Source organism: Chaetodon auriga, chromosome 10, assembly GCF_051107435.1.
Source record: "Chaetodon auriga isolate fChaAug3 chromosome 10, fChaAug3.hap1, whole genome shotgun sequence".
In the NCBI taxonomy this organism is placed as follows: Eukaryota; Metazoa; Chordata; class Actinopteri; order Chaetodontiformes; family Chaetodontidae; genus Chaetodon; species Chaetodon auriga.
Window position 1 is genome coordinate 9100652 of NC_135083.1, and position 23062 is coordinate 9123713.

The 23062-nt window shown below is 43.1% G+C and overlaps 3 protein-coding genes across 3 annotated transcripts; 2 read left to right on the forward strand and 1 right to left on the reverse strand.

The window, feature by feature from the left end:
* The first annotated feature begins 1195 nt into the window (after nt 1-1195).
* On the forward strand, nt 1196-7035 carry susd3 (sushi domain containing 3). The gene is made up of 5 exons (XM_076741708.1): nt 1196-1781; nt 3416-3610; nt 4402-4549; nt 5705-5872; nt 5986-7035. The coding sequence occupies exons 1-5, from the start codon at nt 1697-1699 to the stop codon at nt 6329-6331; spliced, it is 942 nt and encodes a 313-aa protein (XP_076597823.1). The 5' UTR covers nt 1196-1696; the 3' UTR covers nt 6332-7035.
* On the forward strand, nt 7030-12483 carry LOC143327404 (caspase recruitment domain-containing protein 19-like). The gene is made up of 6 exons (XM_076741709.1): nt 7030-7288; nt 8504-8649; nt 8787-8943; nt 10096-10164; nt 11366-11431; nt 11650-12483. The coding sequence occupies exons 1-6, from the start codon at nt 7030-7032 to the stop codon at nt 11754-11756; spliced, it is 804 nt and encodes a 267-aa protein (XP_076597824.1). The 3' UTR covers nt 11757-12483.
* A 1880-nt stretch (nt 12484-14363) lies between these two features.
* LOC143327368 (ninjurin-1) lies at nt 14364-23017 on the reverse strand. Its single transcript, XM_076741662.1, has 3 exons — nt 22979-23017; nt 17240-17477; nt 14364-14766 (listed from the first exon to the last, which is right to left on the reverse strand). Exons 1-3 carry the CDS (start codon nt 23015-23017, stop codon nt 14624-14626), a joined length of 420 nt encoding a protein of 139 aa, XP_076597777.1. The 3' UTR covers nt 14364-14623.
* Between the last annotated feature and the right edge of the window lie 45 nt (nt 23018-23062).

Below are 23062 nucleotides of genomic sequence, written 5' to 3' on the forward strand. Positions count from 1 at the left end.
TGTGGAGACACTTATCACCCACAGCAGAAACAGTCTCATGCGTGCCCAGAATCCTCAATGACAGCAGAACAACGTGGAGTTTGAACAGGAGGAAAGTGGAGGGAAGGGTAGGTGGGGTTTGATGGGGCAACTGGGGACAGCAGTCATGTCCCAAGGTGGAAAGCCACTGATTTTTTTTAAAATCTTTGGTTAAGGTTAGAAGTTTCCAGCAAGAAATCATTACATTTTATGGTGAAGACTTGAGTTAAGGATAGGTGAGGGTTAGGGTTTGGCAAGCAGTGGTTATGGTTAGAGTAAGGCTCCAAGAAATGAATCTAAGTCTGTGTAAGGTGTGTGCGTGTGCGTGTGTGTGTGTGTGTGTGTGTGTGTGGTTATATTTTATCCATGTCAAGGCGCTGAAAATGCATCAGGTATTTTTTCCCCTTATGAAATCTTTAAATTGCTTCCATTTCATTTAAAGCTGCATATCATCACCATTACATTTCCACATAGCAACCATCCGTAGTTACCCATTTTAAAATGAAAGCCCAGTCAGAGGTGTTTACTCATTCTTTATGCTGCAAACACACTGATGTCGACTGGCTTAGCTCTGTTGAAATAAATGCATGTCATCCATTAGCACTTTCACCACAAGCCTAACCGACCAGTGTCACAGTGAGACAGAGAGGGAAGTGAAAGAGTTCCGTCTGAGATGTTATTAGACACAGGTAGAGTCACATGAAGAGGCTCTGAGAGTTGACACAAACAAAACATTGTGGAGTCAAATGTTTTCCATGCACAGTTCATTTCAAATGTGTTGTATAACAGCAGTGACTCGATTCAGCTCTCACACCTTTCTCCATTACATTGTATGTCTGGTTTTTCTTCCCTCTGTGTTTGGCTCCACTGTTGCAACGATACTGACATGGCAGCATTATTTAACTGTAGCTTATGAAGCTGATTCTAAATGTAAACTTCTCAGTGATGCTTCGTGACATGCTTTAGAGGCTCCCAAAAGTTCTTCGTAAACCAGGTGTCTCTGATTAGGAGCTCATTGGCTCAGCCACTTCAGCTTGTGTGTGCAAACATGAACTAAATGCGTGACAGGCTTGTAAGCTGTGCAGCCGCAAATAGAGCCATACATCTTTTAATGGCCTATTTTTTTTTTCTCATAAAAGATGAGCTTCACGTCACTGATTGTGTTTTGCACATGTTCAACCCTGCCTGAAGCGCCACATCCTGGGTGGCTCAACAGAGGTGCGGCATCCTGCCAGCAAAGAGCGGTTCACTGCTGATGTACTTCCTCGTCGTTGTCCTGCCCACAGAGCGCAGCTCTGAAATGCAACTTGACCTGACCTGGTGTAATCCACAAAGTCATTTTTGCCTTGGTCGACAAGGTCTCGACCGACCACTTCATCTCCCTTCGTCCTCTCGAGGGCTCATCCGCTTGTAGCCACGGTAGCCACGGCGCGCCGTCCAAACCGCGCATTAGAAGAAGTGAATGATGCGGTGAGAAAGCATTGTGGGAGGACTCAGTGGATGACAAGCTGTTCGCTACGAGGTAGAGAGGCGAACAAAACCGCACGGAGAAGCTCACGCACTACTCCTTTTACGGAACAGCGACTTGTTTATCCTGTACCGGGCGCAGAGGAGCTCCGTTGCGCAGTCTTTACGCACAACCAAAGAGCGGAGTGGGGGGCGTCTGTCTGTCACCACCATGTCAGCGGCAACAGCTTCAATAGCAGATGTGGCCAGGACTGATTTTACAAATACAGATGGCAGCCGTGACCGGAATAAATCAGGTAAAACAGACGGAATAGCAAACCAAATGGTGTCTAATTCACACAGGAGTGTAACGTGTAGGATGTGTGCAGGACGGAGGTTTGTTTTTGACACTTTGCACTTATTCTAGTCTATTCTTCACGTTCGGGGCTGTATTTTCGAATTTTACGTTTTTATTCACACGCTGGCCCCTAAACAGATCACTAAAATATTCATAGACATTCAATATGTGTGTTACCTAAATGCTAGACCTATATTTCAGTTTGTTCAATATCAATTTAGGGACTGTTAGTACTTGCTGTGATAGCAGTTTCCTGCTGTAGGATTCATAGTCAAGGTATACGAAGCGTTTGTAGGTTGCCGTTTAGTGATGGGAAATATCTAAATTGGATTAATAAATTCATTTTACATTATAGTTGTTATGTGGGGTTGATGAATGCTGAAGGAAAATTGAATGAGCTTCATGAACACTTTTCTTCAAGATGTAATTATTAATGTATTTTTGAACAGGGAAAAAAAAAACAAAGAGGAAGTGAAAAGGGGAGGCAACGTCACTAGCTTTAACATCTGCACCTCTTCGTGTTGATGCACAGCTGGGCGTCTCGCACATACACACACGCGCGCGCACTCACACACGCACACACACACACACAACACGCACGTTATGTAAAAGTGATGCTCTCTACTTATCGGCAATGAAGTGTGTCCTTGTGTTACATAAACTTGAATATGGTGAGCTGATGCTAATGGACCTCAGGGGAGTATTTGTCTAATCTCTTTCTTTCTTTCTTTCTTTCTTTCTTTCTTTCTTTCTTTCTGTCAATGAAACTAACAACTTTTGGTGTGATTTTACACCACTGAGCCCCCACATTCTTGAATATTTAATACTTACAAAGACAAACACTGCAAAATGTCTCCACTGTCATGACCCATTGTTTTGAAGTGGGAAGCAGAAGCAGGTTTCTATCAGTAAACAAGCTTCTACTTCTCCTGGGCCTGCTCACATTTTCCTTCTCTGTTCTGCTGGAAATCACTCAATTGATGTCATTGTGTTTATTTGCATTCCAGCAGCTTGTGTCATGATGAAGCGATACTCCTATGTTGTAGGTTCACGGTGTCAGACTGCTGGTGTACTGAGATGACACCGTGAGGGACCTCCCCTCCTATAATAAGCCGAGCACTGTGCAGTGCTGTATGATAACTGGTTGTTTAGCATGGCTCCAGATGGCCTGTGTGTTTCCACCAGCCTTGCAGGCCTTTTTTTAATGATTTATCACATTTCCTGCTTCGATACTGTTAGAATTCGATGCAGCGCAGCGCCTGGCTGTTACAGTGGGGCAGTGTTTTGTCACGCAGTGTTGTGCAGCCCTACAGGGGTTCAGCGCTGATAGCTGTGGAATGACTGTCCCATTCCAGGCTGAATCTCATCTGCAGTGCTCCACTCTTCTTTGTTCACACTGAACTGTGGTTGTGCTACTTCTGAGTTCTGAAATGTCTTATCATCTCTGTGAAAACAAATTTCTTTTGAAGATACATGAATTATACATGTGTTCAAACACTGGGTGAACTTTCGGTGATTTATGCACATCTAACATCTGCAAATTAATTCAATCACAGCCACTGTTTCTGATGCACACTGGCTCTTTTCTTTTAGGTCAGTTCCCGACTCAGTGCACACCCATGCCTCTGCCAGCCCTGGGCACCCAGAGGATCATCCAGGGCAACGGCACCAGTGTGGGCACAGTCATTTCCTTGCAGTGCCCAGCCAAACACAAGCTGGTTGGAAGTGAGCTGATGTGCGTCATGGACACCAACAGCACTCACTGGGTGGGGGAAACCTACTGTAAACGTAAGTAGAAACTGAGACTTGGATATGACAGTTAATAAAGAGAGAATGGCACGGTCTCATTGCATTTGTTACTTTAAGAATCGCCCATATTGAAACGTGGTTGTTTGCAGATTAAACATTGCTAATGCTTTTACTGGGAGAACTGCAGCAGCTGCAAAACTTCCCCTGAATTATCTGACGGCTGATTATTCAGAGAAGATGGAATATATATTAAACATTATGGGATAGGCATTGTGGTTATGGCCATGCACTAATTAATGCTCTAAATTAAGGAAGAGCACATTCAAGAGAAAATAATTCGTTGCTCGGGGATAAAGCTCATTTAAGGAGAATATTAATGCTAATGTAGTTAGAGAGGAATAATTTCAGGAAGGTGCACAGTTAGTCGTTCTTTTGGTGCGTGAGCTTAAAAAAAGGGGGGGGGGGACCTGATTTTAATTATGTTTCAGGATCAATCATCGTGGGAGAGGAGAAGCTCTGTAGGATGGGAAACTGAAAGATATTAAAAATGGAATTTATGTTTTATTGTCCTTTCCATGATGAGCTGGCATGTGAACTTTCTTGCAAAATGACTTTAACTCTGCCAGTCTCCTCTGGTTAAATGAATCTAAATGACTTGTGATAGAGCAGTCCATGTGGCAGGCTTTATCTGCACGGTGGCTCTGTTTTGTGCAGGGCTTGAGTCTGATTAGGAATGGTTATGCACAGATTTTGCAGCGTAATACGTCGAGTGCAGCACATGGAAATGAAGTCCACGAAGCAGTCAACAGTCTTCTTCTCTCTCACTCCAGCTCTGTCTCCCTATGAGGACTATGGATTCCGTGTGGCTGTGCTGGCATCTATTGTAAGCTCAGCCATAATCCTCCTCATGTCGATGGCCTTCATCACCTGCTGTTTGCTCGACTGCATCAAAGAGGACAAGAGGGAAAAGGAGGAGAGGTGAGTGAGAAGCAAACAGTGGTGGACGATGTTCTCAGACAGACTCTGCTTAAAAGTACCGATACCACAATGTAAAAGTACTCTGTTACAAGTAAAAGTCCTTCCTTTAAAATCTGCTTAAATGTGGCCTGCGGAATTTTTTGTAAATTTTTGTCAGCAAACATTTTCCACCATCTGTAGGTTAGTGGAATAGTGTGACACCAACCGCAGGAGTGTGGAACGTGTCACCATAAGTAACAGGGAGCCACTCATAGAGAAACAGTTCCACAGCTACCGGAGATCAAAACACCACAGGGAACATTTGAGTAAAAGTACACAAGTATTATCTGAAAATGTACTTAAAGTACGCAAAAGTTAAAGTGTATAAAATGGCCCCAATGATTGATCTATGTTGCATTACATTATATGATTGTGAATACTGATGCATCATGCATAAGTAGCACCTGAGGGCGAGGTGGAGCTAATTTTAACCACTAACCACACTAACCAGTTAGATAGTTTAGCCCAGTGGTTCTAAACCTTGTGACCTCCAAGGGGCCACAAGGTAAATCTGTGAAGTGAATGATGGGGTAAGAAAGAGGAAAAACAAAGTTCTGCTGCACAAATTTCTTCACCTTTCTGTGAAATTTTGGTTAATTATACTTGTTTGGACAGAAAACAAGAAATTGTTATATATGGAATCATCTCAGAAGTTCAGACAGGAAATGTCAGTTTGATGGAACAAACGACTCACAGATGTAGACCTGAAACACGACACAGACGAGAGCCTAGTAAACACTTTGGTGAAAGGTCACACACCAAAAAAGTTGGAAGCCACAAATTTAATCTTAACAATAGATTTTACAAGCTTGTCATGTTTTTCATATAGAGTCTTAATCTGTAAAGTAAATGTAGTAGGATTAAAAACAACAACATTCCCCTCTGACATGGAGTGAAGTGGAAACATTAAGTAACATAAAATGGAAATAATTCAGTCAAGAACAAGTAGCTGAGAACTTAAGTCCAGTACTTGAGTAAATGTAGGGATGCAAGGATGGCCATACAGAGGAGTGCAGCATTATCAGTCAGTTTCCTGTGATGCATTTAGAAACTGAAATACTGACATGCAGGTTTGAATTTATTTATTTATTTATTTATTTATTTGTTTTTTAACAGGGAGTCAGATATGTGGCAGTGGGAGGAGCAGGTCCAACATCAGGAGGACAACAGGTCTCGCTACAGCCATAAAGGCAGAAACAACAACAACAACAACAGCCAGGAGAAGGTGCTTTCACTGTGGGACACCGGCAACCCAGCCGTGTGTGACAACACGAGGGTCTGCAGGTGAGATGTGTACTCTAACAGCCAAAAGGAAAAACAAATAAATACATTTCTGTGAAGACATGCAGACCAGCAGAAAACCTTAAAGAAACAGCTTCCTGTCTTTTTCCCCACAGGTGCCATCAGCAGTACGCTTATGGCCCTGCGCCCACATATGGCCCCACTCCTCCTCCTCTTTCTGCTCTCCCCGGCCATGACTATGACCAGCCTCTGCTGCCCCGACACCCCGAACCCGCACAGATCTCCGGTCCGCCACCTCAATACTTCGGACCTCATCAGTCTTCCTGTCCATCTACGGGCCCAGGCCTGGTCCAGGTCTCAGCAGCAGGGCCTGGTGTGGTGTGGCAGTACGGAGCACAGCAGAGCAGTTTGTCAGGAGTGAACCCAGCAAGCGCAGATGAGTCCAACACGAGGAATATCAACCCTGCCAAAGAGTTTTCCATACGGATTATATCAGTGTGAGGACACGTTACACGGGAGGTGGATCCCATCAGTCAAGAATTTGTTTACTCAGCAAATACGTACAACTGTACCAATGAGGACTATGGGAACTGAACATACCTGGTCTTGCTGAAATGACAATGTCTGCAGTTCGACACAGTATGATGGAGACTTACGTGCCTTTTGTGAACTGTAATGGCACACTGCCCTCTGTCTGAAAAGGGAAGCCATTGCACTTTCAGGGCACGAGCCTTAGACCAGCGCAGAAGGTCAAGTTACTTTCATGCCCTTAATTGAGCTTTTCAGAAACCAACCAAACTGCTATGCTGAGGACATAGTTCACAACACACTGTAAGCAGCTGAGGAAGTTGTCTGAGAAGCTCATCTCAGGGCAGGAGAGTCCAGTTTGTTGGACTAGAAGAGCAGCTGGAAGGCACGAACCACTATGTAAATATCAGAATGTAAATAAATGAGAGACTTCTGATTACAGGTGAGGCTGCATTGCAATGGAAGGAGTGCAATGGTGAACATGTCACAATATAGGGCAGCAGTACAGTGATTTTAACTGGATGTGTAATGATGTAGCTCACACACAGGAAGTGAACTGAATGTATTACTGATGAGAACATTATTATTATTATTATTATTATTGCCTGGTCTAATTGACCCGCTGCAGTCATTGGTATAAATGGAAGAACATGAATTAAATAAAGATATAAATGACACTTCTGTGGTTCAGTGTTTGCTACAGAGAGTTTAGGCAGGTCCTACTAATCTGCCTGTCAGGTCATCCACCGTCTCTGTGCGGGCTGATCATCATGTGGTCCGGTCATGTGGTCCCGGGCGGCGCAGGGCGGCGCAGCGAGTTGATGGAGGGGAAGAACCGAGACCGTCATACCGGGGAGAACGGGAAGTTTAACGAGGAACAGTCGGAGAGTCGAAAAAGTCCCACACGCCGCTTGTTTGTCAGTATGACAGGTTTGTGAATCAAGGGTAAGATGTTTTGCGTGGATATATTAAACCCTGCGCGCTGACTTGTAGGAAACGCAGGCTCGCGGAGCGCCCACTGCGCCGTGTGGGTGCGCCACTTGTTGCATAAAATGTACAGTTTAGTCGTTGCTATAGCAATAAGTTATTATTAAATACTTTCATTTTGGCTTCATGTGAAGGAGTATTTGGGCGTTAGGCTACCGAACACCACTTCAAACGAATATTCTGTCCAGATATCCGGCCTATAAATAAAACGAGCAGGAGAAAAGTCTATTTGCATTCTGTTAAAAAAAATCTGTTTCACACGTTATGGACTGCTATTCACATAACATATGTATGATGAGCCTTCTTCTGGCAGAAATCTGACATTGGAATGAGACAGTTTGTTCATATAGGCCACATGAATCTTATGCCTCACTTGTTTAAAATTGATGCCAGATGTGTTGAATGGAGAAAAAAAAAAAAAAAAAAAAAAAAAAAAACCTAAACAAGCACACTGGAAAAACTATACAGATCAAGGATTATTATTTTCAGCAGTCCAGTTAATGGATGTCAAACAAACTGCACAGGCAAAGATCAACGAGGGTCACTAGTTGACTTACTAAGGGACACTTGATTTGTCTACTTCTATACTGCATGCCACCTTTTTGCTATAATACCCCCAGTTGTCCTCTGTGCTCACACTAAGCTCACTGTCTTCCTCCATCAGACTGAGCTGGGAGGATATCAAGTGAGCTGGCAGAAAAATGTGGGATTTGGTGGACCTATTAGGCACTATAAAAACTGTATCTCTTAAAAGCATCTAGAAAATACAGCTGTAAATGTTCACAAAGTTGAACTCAACTCAGCAAACATTCATGTTCATGCATTATGATTGTTAGTTGATTTTTTTCTTGTTGTTGTTGTTGTTGTTGTTGTAGTATGGCGTTACCTTTCGCAGGTGAACATGTATTGTTAAAAGTGTATTCACCTTTCTAAACAGGAGCATAAACCTCTTAGTCATTTATTTTCAGAACAGGACTGGTGCCAAGACCAGCTTACCAAGAATACTTAAGACTGCGCATAAAATCTGCAGGCCTTCAGCTAGAGCGTTGTAGCATCCAGGGTCAGAACCAGCTTGTGATCTGACCTCCACACGATGGCATTCAGGAATTATAGTGTGCGTGTAGTGTTTAACACTGTCTCTTGCTCGTCCTCGACTAGACACCGACGATCACCATGAGCAGCTCCAGAGGGACGCCCAGTTCCTGTGCTCAGATCAGAGGATGGACACTGAACTGGTTGACAGACTGGTGCTGCAGCTGAACAGGATCTACCCCCAGATACTGAACGACAAGGAAGCCCACAGGGTCACTACAGATTAAATATGACACCGTTCCAACAAAAACCCCATCATGTCCTTACACTTGAATCTGCTACGAACTGAAGCACAGTAAAGGATTACAGATACGTGCAGTGATTCAGTTCAGCATGTGTCTCCCTGCAGTTCAGGAACCTGAGCGTTCCCACCAAGGTGCGGTTAGCTGAGCTGCTGAAGCACCTGTATGGGAAAGGCGAGGAGGCCTGCCATGAATTCTACAGAGGGCTTCACATCCACGCTGAGGACGTCTACTCCAGCCTGCCCACCAGACTCATACAAAGAGGTACGAGGTGTTAGTGGCTGAAGTAGAACAGGTGAGACCCCTCCCCTCTCGAAGATGTGGCCTTGCAGACTCACATCTGAATGTATTTTTAGATGGCATTTAGCTCAAAAATGCCTTGCAGTAGTTTAGTGGGGAGATAAAATTAAATGCACAGCAGAATCAGAGCAGGTTTTATATATAGCACACTACCCTTAATGATGAAAAGTAGGTCCTGGTAAATGAAACGGGAGTGACATCAGTATCCAGAAAATGCCACAAGGTGTGTGAACGATCTGTTAATCATTTTCTAAACTTCCTGTTCATAACGTTATCAAAGTTAATTACACAGACACATTATTAGACGCTTTTATCCTGAAAAGCTTCTCTTTGCTTAAACTAGTCGTGGCGTCCGCATTAGTACATCTATCAACATGTGGTCGGACTTTATGTGAAGGTTCACATATTCAGCATTAACGAGCTTCTTGTTAGCATGCATATTAGTCATATATTGGTTCTTTATTAGTCATTATAAAGCAAATATTAATGTCTTATTCTGGGGTTATTTGGGGTTAAGGCTAGGTTAAGATCGTAATTCATACAACTTCTTTCCTTACTATTAATAAGCAGTAATTAGGAGTTTATTGAGGGAAACCTCTTAGTTAATGGTCTGTTGAGTAGTGTACGTGTCACAGATACTACACAAACCATGTGAATGAATGGTCAGAATCAATAAATCTAAATGGTACTCAGTCCAGGCAGCACGTTATGATTCACTCTGTACAGATGAGCTACTTCCTGGTCCACGCTGTTCTTGCTAAGCTCTGTCGTCGGTCAAAATGACATCGAAAGGCTCAGCCATTCACAAGCCAGGATGGAGTGACGTTCACCACTTTGTGAACATATGATTGGATAAAGGATGTTACTACGTGGGATCAGGAACACTTGTCGGTAAACACAGTTAACATGCAAATGATTGCATTGTTTTACATTACATTGTCCAAACTTTTTTGACATGAGGCTTGTAATTCCCCTGTCTGGCCTTATGTAAGATTATCTTGTTTAAGATACAGAGAGTGCCTGGACTGCAGTCCGAGTGAGAGATCTGACAACACAGGTGCTGTTATTTAAAGTGTGAGGTTCATCCACAACAACCAGTTTTACTTTCTGTTCTAGAGGTGGCAGATCCAAAGTGGACTTACAGTGTGGCAATCTACCCTGAGCGATATGTGCTGAATGACAGAGGTAAATCTGATCAACACTACTGCTGAACATGGCAGAGCATTATAGATGCTTTTTGATGTATGTTTTCAGTTCAGTTTAAAATATCGACATCTGCTATCTGACTGTTGTTGTAACACAAAGGACCACACCAATAGCTTGGCAGGTTTTAGTCAAGAATGAACAATCCATGTGTATTTAGCATTAATTAACAACTGCTCAAAGCACACCGTATGGCTGACAACATGTGAGCATTATGGAGTTTTGTGTTTGTATGAAGTAGCACAGGCTTTAATAATGACATATATATTAATTTTAATGGAAAGTAACCCTTAATAAACAGTAAATATATAAGGGTGACCTCATCTGTTCTATTATTTTATTAAATGTATTTTTTTTGTTGTTTTTATGCTCTTTTTGTGTTCTTTTTCAAAAGGCAATACAACCAAACAAAATAGGCATTATGATGTTGTTGTTTAAAGCTGTTTAAAGAGAGTGCTCTGTAAATTGACTTTTAATTTTATACCGGCAAGAACTGAAATGAGTGGCTGCCTGGAAAGTAGAAAGTCATTCTCTAAACTAACTTCGGGAAATGTTGTGCAGGAGTCTAATGTGATAATAATTTGCAGTTAATGGACGAAAACATTCCTTTAATCTGCAGAACTTTAATTCTGCAATGTGAAAACTGGGGTCGATTTTAAATACGGTGGTCTTACACTTTGTGTGTGTGTGCGTGTGTGTGTGTGTGTGTGTGTGTCGGTGCCCCTGTACCCCTCACTGATCCTCCGATAAGCCCCTTAAGCTCAACTAAGCTTTGTTCTTCAGTACATGTAGTTGTCTGCTGACCCTTTTAACCTCTGGCATCAGAATGTGGGCCCCACTGTTCTGCACTGCTTCACCATTCATCATCGCACTGCATCCAGAGCTCAGGCTTTGTGGGTCAGTTAAGCTCACGTGTAAACCCCCGTCCACAACAGCTTCCTCTGTCCTGCATTCCTTTGAACAGTCGGGGGGGTGGGGGGTGGTTCCACTGGGTCAAAGGTGTGTCAGCAGGGAAATGGGTCATGGCTGATGTTGTGAAGCACTAACTCCCAATCATAAGTCATACAGAGAAATGATGGCGAGATGCTGACCCACTAAGCACATTTAGTACTCCCAGTTGCTGATCAGATATTCGTTTGTTTGTGGGTGTTATATACTTTATCTCTTCTCTTTCTTTCTGCAGGGCCGATGTTCTTTCTGAGCTGTTTCAGTTTCATTATTGGTATCGCAATGCTCTACTATTACAGAGGTGAGTCACACAGAATGATGGAAAAGTGTGAAGACTTATTTCCCTTTGAGCATTTGAAATGACTTTTGAATATTAAGAATTAGCAGTGTACAAAGGCATGCAAAGCCCCTCTTTTCATATTCAAAACAGACTTTCCACTCTGTCTGTGTTCATCATTTCTAAACCACTCTCTCCATATTTCCTAAAAAACATTTTCTTGCCACTCTTTCTGCCCACAGAGGCTGAGACATTGAGGTGCACTGGCCCGTTTCTCCACTGCTCCGCAGCAAGACTTAGTAAAGATGTTTTAATTTCCTACACTGAGGTTGGAAAACAGAAAAAATGAGGCTGCTTAAAGGTGCTCAGATGCTTAAGAACGAGCCCTGTGAGAAGAACAAGCAATGAAATTTGCTGCCTTGCTGTGCCAAACTCATACACACTTCGAGAGCTAAAAACTTTTTTTTTTTCTAAAATGTAAGCTCTAATTGACTTGTTTTTTAATCCCTGAAAAGCTGACGAGTCATTCTGTCATGAATTCCCACAGCTCACGTCTCGTCTGAATGAATGAAAGAATGAACGAATTTATTTGATGATTAAAACACATAACACTGCAATGCAGTCATTATATACATTAAAAATCACAGAGGATGAAAACACAATAATGTCTGAAGGCTTATTTCCACTGATGTCTCTCTTTATATGATAAAAAAAGTAATGTCTGACCAAACTGCTTGTATGAATGTGTATTGTGTGTGCAGAACTAATAATTCCACTCACAGCTGAAGTGAAGTGTAATATGAGCTGAGTGTAACTGGGTAAGCGCACACCCACGCAGGTGTTTTCAATCACTGGCTGATCAGACTTCTGCTCAGGTTCGGGCTGGGTGGAGCTGTCACCAAACTCTGTGCACCAATAAGGATGACGATGGGTTAAGTTGTCCCACCCCAGCAGTTACAACAAAACCAACAGAAGGATGAGGAAGATGTCAATCAATACACACCCACACTGCCCTGAAAAGAGGTCTAACTTAAGTGACTTAAGTGAAAACACCTGTGCAGGGACCAATTTGAGTTCGACTGGGTGACTGTTTTGCTCAAATAAAGCACAAAAGATTTTGACATCACCTGGAGCTTAATTTTAATATAGTGTGACAGCACTGACACAAGATATACGATTATTTGAAAAAAATTTGCATCAACAACTATTTACAGTGTGATATTGCTTTTCTAGGTTTGTGTCTGCCACTCTCATGTCTGCTCTGGACACGACATGGAGATGATGAGAAAACGTTTATCCCACTGACTGAACAGCATGAAACCACTAGAGGGCACTGCTCCCTCATTTAGTGCACCAAAGTGGGACTCAGCTGATGGAAACTGCTGTAGTGTGCTGTAACAATGTCAAATTGAGGGCAACAGACAGTCCGCATTAATTAATAATGACAATCAAATTGATTGAATGAATAAAGTCAACTTAATTAAATGCTACACTAAACGCTGTCAACTGCTCGAGAAAGACTTGTGCAGGGGTGGATGCATTTCATAGTCAGTTGAAGTCCTTTCAAGTATTTGTTATTGCGATGAAACAGTAAGAAAATGGCCACATTAAAGATGGTACGTACAGTGCAGCTCTGGAGGAGAGCTCGGATGTCTGATCTGTGGAGATTGGCATCACTGAGCAGCACTTTTCCACCTCTGCCTGCAAAGAGAGCGCAACAGATGAGAGAGGGGGGTCAGAGGGGAGGGATTGGGAGGAATTAGAGGGGGTTGGAAGTGTCACCAGGGTGATTGTCCAGTTTCAATACTGGCATCCACATTCCCACGAGAGAGCTATTAATAGCCTTGTTTCACACTGCCCCAAACTCCTCATTGCTCATCAGCATCCTATGATATGAGACCCCCGCTGAGCCAGTATGTTACACTCCAGGACTGAGACAGCGCCAGAAGTGTAGGAGCCATACACATACATTATGTATATATATATAAATATATATATATATATCAGTGCACGGATCTGCCCTGAGTGGAGCTGCGTGTGTCATGAATCTGGCTCGCGGCTCGTCTGGCAGTTTCCACGGTTACCAATGATAGTTGTGGAGGAGGAAGAGGATCAGATTGTGACGTTGGTTTATCAGCTCAAAGGTGCTCTGTCACAATCACGTTGAAGAAATTATAGATGCGAGCATGCATATTCTTCAGGTGTTCAGCAGATGATAATGCGGAACGGCCTCAAACTGCTTGTGTTAAACCACTCAAGTGTATAAATTGCACATTTGCTTGGGCTCTAATTGGGGTTTCAGTGACACTGCTGAAACACAGTCTAATTAAGGCTTCCATTTTAACAAGCACTTCTGCTGGGGTCTGTGCTGTGTTGACTCTGACTCACCAGCTGCTGGTCCCGAGAACCACAGACACTCTCCAGCTTTGCTCATAGCTCACAGAGTCAAGGCACAACCAAACATTGTTCTAATTGAATGTTAGGCATGACGCCTGTGGTCAGGGACAGATGTTAAAGCTGAGGCGGTGGGTCAGAGCGTTGAGGCACATTCGGCACACCCTGCTCTGTATATATTTGCTCAGGGGACCCATCAGGCCTCGTGGTCCGAGCTGTCTGGGAAGGAACCATGACATCTTCCTTGGGCGTCATCAGTGCACTTACAAACTGAAGCCTGTTCTGCAGTCAGCATTTTGGCATGTGTAAGTGTAGTTGTGCATTTGTGTCTGGCCGGTGCTTGGGGTCACTCTCGGGCAGCAAAGGAGACAGACAGTGTGAGGTCACATGTGCTTGACTACTGTTGTCTCCACTTTCCTGTTTGTCCACTAGGAACAAATGTGCTGTTTACGCACCAGACCCCTTTGTCACCACTCCTGTGGCTCTCTTGTTCGTTGTTTTCTGCAGTGCAGGACAATGACTTTCTGGTAAATGAACAGCGGTTGGATTTTGTTCTTGCCTTGTTTTCCGGTGGAAATTTCTGCGAGAGCCTGGAGAGGTCAGTGTGTTTGTAGGTCAGGTAGGGGACTGTGAAGGTCAGGTCAGGAGACGAGAGTACCAAAAACCTGCTGACCACATGGAAGTCTATACAAGCAAACTGCATAGTAAGGCAGGAGACAAAAATACCTGTTTGTATAGAGAGTGGGGAGCAGAGAAAGAGGGTGAACATAAAGAATGCATGTGATTAGCGAAACTAGAAAGAATACCTGTGTGTGTTCTTGGTCAGTCGCCGCGGTTCGGCCTGTGGACTCCAAAGGCCGTGATGAAGACGTTGACCACCACTATCATAAAAACCAAACCTGTGGCCACGTTTTCCATGAAGTTCAGCCTCCAGTGCTTTTGCTCATCATTCAGGTTCCATTGCACTGTGGACAAAACCAGGAAATAAAATTTAACAGCACACAAACACACACTCAATCAATGTCCAGTTAACCATCAGCAGCCTACTTTACACTGGGTCTCAAGCCAACTCATTATACACAGATTTACTGCCACCCTTAGGTCAATATATACATAATTGTGGGTGCAGGAAGTCCACATGCCCATGAACGATCCCACAGAAATACACATAGGGCATATGTAAGAGGATAAAGCGGTCCTACGATTCAGTTCTTCGCTGAGCAAAACACTACAATATGAAAATCTGTATATTTGTGTAAAATATATCACAAATTAAATTTAAGATGATTTTTCACTGAAGCTTTTGTAAATGATGATCCACGTTTGTTAATACTAATGTTCTGTTTGGGCTCCTGGAGACCTCAGGACCCTCTTAATTACTCAAACTTACAAACATGGTTTTAGATAGATGACGTGTTCCAGAAAATGATGAATAGTAACTTCTGTTTGGGGTCTCAGAGACTCCAGCTGTAAATACAATGGTTGAATACAATGGATTCTTCTTCTCCATATATCTGTGATTGGGGTTAACAGTAATGTTTACGTAGCAATACCCTCCCAAATCCTAAATAGGCCTATTTGGGTTTCTACTATTGGAGTTTTAGAAAAGTTTGTTTATAATTGGGACTTAGGAAGAGAAGGGTTACCATTTCAATATTTGATCAATTGATTATGCAGTCATTATTGTTATTTTATACGTACAGCAGTGGGGGTCTGGAGGCCCCAAACAATCAGTAGTGGTAAAGCTAACGTCAAGAATTAATGAACTCCATGTACTGTCAGTTTAATGCTTATATGAATACCATAAAAGAAGATTCTATTTGTCAGAAATGAACTGGGCATGTTTAATAAAACCAACAAGCTGTCTGTCTGTGTCTGTACTTTCAACTTAACATCCAAATACTTATTTTTGGGCATCTTTGTGGACTTATTCAGACAGGCAAAGACAACAAGCCTCTGATTCAAAGCGCACAGAAATAAACCAAAAGAACAATGCAGGGAAGAGTGACCTGATCAAGGGAAGCTTGTGTTTCCTGTATAACTTTTCATTTGTGCTTTGTGGACACCTTGGTGTAAGCATGACGATAAAAAAAACACCTAATCCATGTTGTGATAATGATATAATTGACAAATGTCATCTTCATCCTCACAGGGACTGACCTATGAATAATGTCAACGGTGAGGTGTGATCAGAGAAGTGCGTTTGGGGGAGGTTTACAGTAGCTGTGACTCTGAAGTCACATGCTATGTGTATGTGCCTGTATGTGTGTGTGTTTGTGGGTTACCAAAGGTTAAACGGTGTAAAGACACCGCCCGGCCATGTGTGTGTGTGTGTATGTCTGTTCTGCCTGGGGTGGGGTGGGCTGGAGTTGGGGAGGTGGCGGTATGTAGGCCACTCACATCACGCACCACTGGCTCCATTAGACAGAGCTGGATCCACGGGAGAGGGAGGGGAGAACGGGGGGGAGCAGAGAGGGCAGCGGGGTTCAGAACAGTCAAAGAAAATGAAGGAAGAGGAATGAAAAGAGCGACAAGAATGAGATGTGTTTGATATGCTGGTGGAGACGGGGGGGGGGGGGGGGGGGGGCTGCTGGGGTTGCTGGTGGAGTCAGAGGATTTGGTGGATGGAGGGGGTGAAAGGGGGCAGGCCTTCATGCATGTGTGATGACTCTTACTGCTGACTGGCCTTCTTTCTGGCACGTGATCCTTCAGAAAAAAACTAATTTTACACCTGATTTTTGGCCTGAAGTATTTACCGAAAAATTGACTATGTGTAAGAACACAGATTAGTATTGACATAGGTGAGATAGGTTAGTATAAACCAGTAGGGCAGCTCTGTTTCAGGTATGCAGGGGATACTGACAAACATCCTCTTGTTTACTCCTCCTGCAAGAGCTGAGATGAGTCAATGTGACCTGGCTAAAGTTCACTGACCCGCTGTTCAACCCGTCAGAGGAAAATCCAACCTGCACCGGCGCATTTCATCCTGACTCGTCTTCCCATCTTAATGGACCCGCCTTCTCCACCCCGTGATGTGTTTGTTAATGCAGACCTCCTCAAAAATCCCTGCATGTGTCAACAGACGCCACTTTTATACCGTGTTCTGTTTATTTTTCTTTCTTACCATTTACTCCCAAGGCATGCAGCGACACGCATGCTGACACATATTGACACATTTACACACACATACAGAGCAGAGACATGACATATCCTCCCTGCCTAGACTCCCAGGAGCACTCGTGAACTATGACCTGGTGTCAGGCATGGTTGCTATGGTTACAGCTACAGTCCAACAGGCAATGAGTTATTTGTCAGGAGTCAGTGGACTTGACATTGGTGAATCTTGCTGAGGGACAGGGTGGAGGGGGCGAAGCTTGCCAGAAAACCATGACACCTCTGGTGAACACCTACAGGGCCTGGGCTCTGTTTGTTTCTCACCTATGAAGATGAGCAGGACCCCGACTGTGACCTGCAGGCAGAGGGATATGCTGATTAGGGTGATGATGGCGGTGTAAAAGGAGAAGTTTGGCCCCTGCTCCAGCACGGCCTTCAGCTGGGAAGCGTTGGCCATCAGTAGAGCCACATCCAGCATGCTCTCAGCTGCGCTTTTCTTATTGGAGTAGTGGTTCATGTTCAGAGGGGCTGAGCCGTCGGGCCAAACATCTGGATGGGAGGCCTGGGGAGAGAAGAAAGTAGCACAGAGATAATGTTCATGGCTTTTAGATAACGCCTGAAAGAAGAATGCCTGGAAATGAACAGAAAGGCACGCTCTGTGCTGCTGCGTTTTGTTCTCCCAGCAGAGCAGCCAGGCAGCGTGTTGATGAGGCTAGCAGTAATTTTGTGCTTCCTGTGCGTTGATGGCGGGGATCTGGTTATCATTCTGACCTAATTAGCACAACACACAGCTATTACATTAGAGTGACCTTTGAAAACAGAGCCATTAGTACAGCATAGAGATACTGACACACTGGTAACAGACCCATTAACACACGGTGAACATGAACAAGTCATCATGCCCGGTCGGTCTTTCCACTTGCTATGGTTTCACATTCAGTCTGCACATGTTCTTGTTCTTTGAGCATTTTATACCATATATGTTGCTGTGAAATGTCTATTCCACTATTTGCTGACTTCAAAGGAAAGCAGTGTGTCTGTGACTGTCTGTCTTCCGTTTGCAAGCATAATGGTAGTGGGTGATACTGTGACCCTTTGGTCATATCCTGCTCATATATCGCTGTCCCTCGAAGCTCACAGAGTTAGCTGGATATTAAAGATAAAACCCAGAACAGCTCTTTTCGCGAGAGCAGTTTATTTCATTATTCCTGCTTTGTGAGACAGGCTCTATTCTTACTCATTCTGTAAATTGAACAGATAAGAAAACAGACAGTATTTCTGTAGTACATATTCTATATAGCGAGAGATTTTGGAGAGGATTTCAGGCTGTATCTCTTCTCTTCTTCTCTCGATCAATGGATGGTAATCAAAAGCATTAAAGAAAAGATAAATCTTAGTTTTAAGTTGTATCCTGTAATCTATTGATTCTTGTGTGGGTGATTATGTAACAAAAGCTTTGCTAGGTTTTGTGTATGTGTGTACTCCATCCCAGTGGACTCTGCACCATCAAGAGAAAAACATGTTCTGGGTCAGCAGGTGCTGGATAAACAGTCTGCTCGTTGATAAATAAGAAATCACTCTCTTTTCAAATGATGAAAATGCACGCGCCATTCAGAGCACTGCTGCTGAATGAACGTCCGCTTGGGCCTTCTGTTCAGCGGCGCCCGGCTAACACCTGAGCACCATCGCCGAAGATTGGGTTGTGTCAAGGCCAAAGCCAGCACGCTCGCATGCTCTCTGTGAACACGAAATAATCAGCAAGGCTAGCAGTCTCCTCCTCGACACTGGAGCCTTCCCTTTTTCTCACAGCACACCCCTGCAGCTGCAGAGAGCATTGCTTGTCAGGGATTAACCAAACCACAGAGCTGGTGCGAACTGTCTTCCCTCTGCTCCAGGGGTAGAGACAAAAAGAGAGAAAAGAAGAGCTGCACCCTCTAATTTGCCACAGGGTAGGATACAGCTGAATTACAATGTCTTTAGGAGATCCACAACAATCAGCTGGCATGGTTAAGTTGATGTATGAGGGGGAAGTACAAACAGCACAGAAGAGGTGTGGTCGTGGGGGTTGGAGAGCAGCTCGTACTCTGGTTGCAGTAATTATCTTGATGAATTTTTTTTTTTTTTTTTTTTTTTTTCCAATCCTGTGCTAACTACTGGACAAGCCATGTTTAATTCTCTAAATAAGCCATTGCTTTTTGGGACATGGATTACACGTGTAACTGGCCATTGTCATCATCTGGCAGCCTAACTCATATCATTTTAGATTTTAGAATTTGGCGTAGCTTCATGCAAACACTGCAGAGACATCCTGAAAAGTCTCCACAGGCTTTCTCCGGCTCTTTTTCACTCTGAGCCATAATGCCTGCTGGAGAGACTCATAACAAGGAATCAAACAGCTCTTCAAAACATGTTTTCCCTACATTCCACGTGGGGAAAAAAGCAATATGGTGTGATGTAGTGCCCTTGTGACTGTGATTTGTGCCAAATGCCACAAAATGGCACACTGTCATGACGTCTCAGGGTCAGCCGCTCCACTCTCAAACACTGACACAGGCTTTTCGTATACAGCCCTTTATCCCCGAGTCAACAGACCACAGTGAGATAATGCTTGTTGTGAGATCACAGGTTGGAAACGTGCAGTCAGTATGTCTAGAAACACTGCAGATGAATTTTCTCCAAAATTCACCATAAAGAACTCCTCATGACGATAGCACTGTTGTATACTGGGACAAGACTAAAGGCCAACTACTCAGTCAGCCCTAGCTCATCTACTCATATCATATATCTGAGAACATACAATAACAACTAATCACAGCAGGGGAGATGATGTAGAACAAAAAGATAGTGAATATAGGCCATGATATGTCATGCTGGGCTGTCATGAAGGGGCATGCTACGCATGCAAAAACCCTTATTATATGATGCATCTAATCCAGGCATTGATTTGAATAACACTTCAAATTGAAAAACAGCCCACATTTGCATATTTGAACCGACTTTTTGTCTCCCATTTGAGCAACAGAGCGCTTGTCAGTTACCCAGCCGTTACAGATCTATTGTTATTTTGCACAATCTAAATCGAAGGGTTCTCGTTAAGTTGATCGCTCAGCACTGGTCCTAGGTTTCAATGCTTATTTTTGTGATGAATTATTCACACTGCATTCCTTGTCTGAAATAGACTCAAGGGACACGTGGAGGAGAGAGGAAGGGAGGAGGATGTGGAGGGGAGGGAAGACAGAGAAAGATAGAAAAGTTGTTTGAATCTGCTCTCAGTTATGCGTCACTGTGGAGCAGCAGACAGATTCATATAATAATATTTCAAAATATCCTGCTTTCTGCACAATCACATCGTGTGCCACCTATATTCCGGTATGTGGTATACGCGAAAGTGGTGCGAAGGAAATCAGATCTCAAGTAACTTATTTATAGAGGTATTAAATAAATTAATTAATAAATACCACCCATATAACCTGCACTGTCTAAACCATACAGAAACAGGAAATATAAAGATATTTTCCAATTTTAGAATTACGTTTGAATATATTTTTTGATATCTACGTGAAATGTTAAGGCACAATATAAATAACATAAAACATATAACATAGAGACGTCATCGTCACTTAACATCTATGAAAATTGAGTAATAAAATCTTCTAAATAGGATTTTAAAGATAAACTGAAGAGGAAAATCTGATAGCAGGTAGTTGACGGTTCCACAGTCATGGGGGTAAAACTGAAAATGCATGATCACTGTCAGATTGTACATGAACAGTTGACTGGAGAGGAGTAATTGCTGAAAAACTACAGGACTGGAGGGTAATGTAAGCAGAAATCAGGCAAAGCGAGATTTAAACAGATGCCATACAGCATTTAAAAACAAAAGAAAGACTGCTTCCTCTCTTCCACAACCTCTACCTTTTTACAAGTGAATAAAGTCATGTCCTATCATAAATAAATATCTTCATGTCTGCCTCATAGCCCATGGCTTGCAGCGCAGCCTCTGGAAAAGCTGCAATTTCTAAGTTCTGGAGACTGACCCTAAACCTTAAACCTAATTGAACGATAAAATAGTTTTTCATTGTGTATTCATAGGTCAAGTAAAGTTTTGGCTTCCTTCCAAGCAAAAGAAATGAACTCATTCAACTCAACTTGCGCACCTAATCCTAAACTTTTCCCCTTTTCCCACATCGTCACACTAACTGGTTACAGCTAAACTAAATACCAGCATGTCAGCTACTGTGAGAGTGTGTCACGGCTATTTGTACCATGCAGAAAGCTCTTTGCAGCAACAATGCTAGACACCACTTTAGACATGGTGAGATCTTGCATTCATTATTTAGTTAATTGAACTTGCTGCTTTTCAGCAACATGATGAAAAAGCAAATGAACTTGCATCTGTAACTGCATGAGTGTGTGTGTGTGTGTGTGTGTGTGTGTGTGTGTGTGTGTGTGTGTGTGTTAGGTTTTTTTTCTCATGCATCAGCACTTCTTTGCTTTACATCCATCATGTCCTATCAGCAGGCTCCCTCTCTCTCTCACCTCAAACTCTGGCCCCCCTCCAGATGAGGATCGACCCAACTGTAAATCTAATTTCCACGATTCTCTGTAGGGCTTTTAGTTTTACAGCCTTACACAGTGCAAAAGCAAACATGCCTGTTTCAGGACGTGGTCTATCACTCCGAGAATGAAACGCTCGCTCAGTCTCGAGAAAGTTGCAACACAAAACCCGCTGATTATCAAAAAAGACAAAAGGACATGCTGAAGAATGCTGCAATGAAATCTGACACAGAATCTGATTGGTCTTAGATTTCAGTGTAACACAGGCAGAGATATTAAAAGCCTGTGGAAAGTCTGCCTATAAGATCTTCACTCCACGAAACAGCCATGGATTGATTCCATTCTTATTGACTCACAGCGGTGGGAGACACATTGTAAATGAGACCAATTGCTCATTTTATTGAGCGTATGGGTATTACGTTCTGCATCTGTTGGCTGAGGTCTGACAAGGAAGTGTCTCTGGCTGCCAGGGTATCTCTCTCTCTCTTCCTCCTCCCTTCTTCCTCAAACACACACACACACATTTATCTGAAATTAAATGGTGCTATTAAGTCAGTGCGCACGGAGATGACATAGTGAAGCCCATTTCCTTGCCCTGTAAAACTGGATGCAGCTCTGAACCACCACATACAGTAATTACTTGTCAAATGGCAACTTCAATCATCACATAAAACACAATAAACACTCATTGTCCTGAAACAATGTAGTTGTGGCATGAAGTAAGATGACATTATGTAAAAATAAAACTGTGCATGTGTTTGTGGGTGCATTTTGGCCAGTCAAGTGGAAACAAAGGAGCGTATTCATTATTTATAAGGTCACTCAGGTGCCAGCGATGCTTCAGTCGTCAGCTGAACCAGACTGTCACCTGACCGGGCATGTCTGAAACAGACATGTAGATCTCTGTTTAAATGTTTTCTTTTAGTGATGTGTTTCTTTGCAGACATGCAGTCTTTCCCATTCAGGCTCAACTTGCAAAGTTTATATATATAAAGTCCCCGCCCCCATATAGATGGCATGTAATATGAGAAGAGGCCAAATGTGGCATGAAAATGCGGAAACCACACGGGGAGCTTATAACATGATCACCACACATAAAAATGCAACAAAATATGGCTGCAGAAACGGCTGCAAAGGTCACTCAACACCTCCCTGACAAGGTCCAAACAAAAATTGAATAATGTAAGCTTAACAGCTTTAGCAGGCCTATTTACTGCATGACTGCTGCATTGAATTCCAATCAGTTTTCCAGGCACTCAGCATGTCCATGTCTGAGCACTTGTTTGGCATTTATTTACAGTTTGATTTGGCTTCGGATACAGTTCTTTGCAGGAAAGGCAGACTGAAAGCTCTCTTCATGGACAGAGAAATATTGCATTCAGGTTTCCCTGCAAGAAATGTCTCTTGCAACTGTCACAACTTATCCCAACATATTCTACTTCAAAACACATCCCTGTGTGGCACAGCGCAGAATTAACCTGGTTCATCAGTCTCAGATAATCTTACCTCTGCCCCACTTCCCCTGTTGCTGCTGCTGATGTTCATCTTCCAATGCGTATGCTGCTGCATCTCAGCTGCAGGCTGCAGCCC

Bases quoted from the DNA above. Each gene is read 5' to 3' on its own strand.
- susd3 (XM_076741708.1), top strand. From the start codon at position 1,697: ATGTCAGCGGCAACAGCTTCAATAGCAGATGTGGCCAGGACTGATTTT. The intron at 1,782-3,415 runs GTAAAACAGACG...CTTTTCTTTTAG, and splicing joins CCGTGACCGGAATAAATCAG to GTCAGTTCCCGACTCAGTGC. The intron at 5,873-5,985 runs GTGAGATGTGTA...TTTTCCCCACAG, and splicing joins GACAACACGAGGGTCTGCAG to GTGCCATCAGCAGTACGCTT.
- LOC143327404 (XM_076741709.1), top strand. From the start codon at position 7,030: ATGACACTTCTGTGGTTCAGTGTTTGCTACAGAGAGTTTAGGCAGGTC. The intron at 8,650-8,786 runs GTCACTACAGAT...GTCTCCCTGCAG, and splicing joins ACGACAAGGAAGCCCACAGG to TTCAGGAACCTGAGCGTTCC. The intron at 8,944-10,095 runs GTACGAGGTGTT...TTTCTGTTCTAG, and splicing joins CACCAGACTCATACAAAGAG to AGGTGGCAGATCCAAAGTGG.
- LOC143327368 (XM_076741662.1), bottom strand. From the start codon at position 23,017: ATGAACATCAGCAGCAGCAACAGGGGAAGTGGGGCAGAG. The intron at 17,478-22,978 runs GTAAGATTATCT...TTCTCTCCCCAG, and splicing joins ACAGGGGAAGTGGGGCAGAG to GCCTCCCATCCAGATGTTTG. The intron at 14,767-17,239 runs GTGAGAAACAAA...TTTTGTCCACAG, and splicing joins GGTCCTGCTCATCTTCATAG to TGCAATGGAACCTGAATGAT.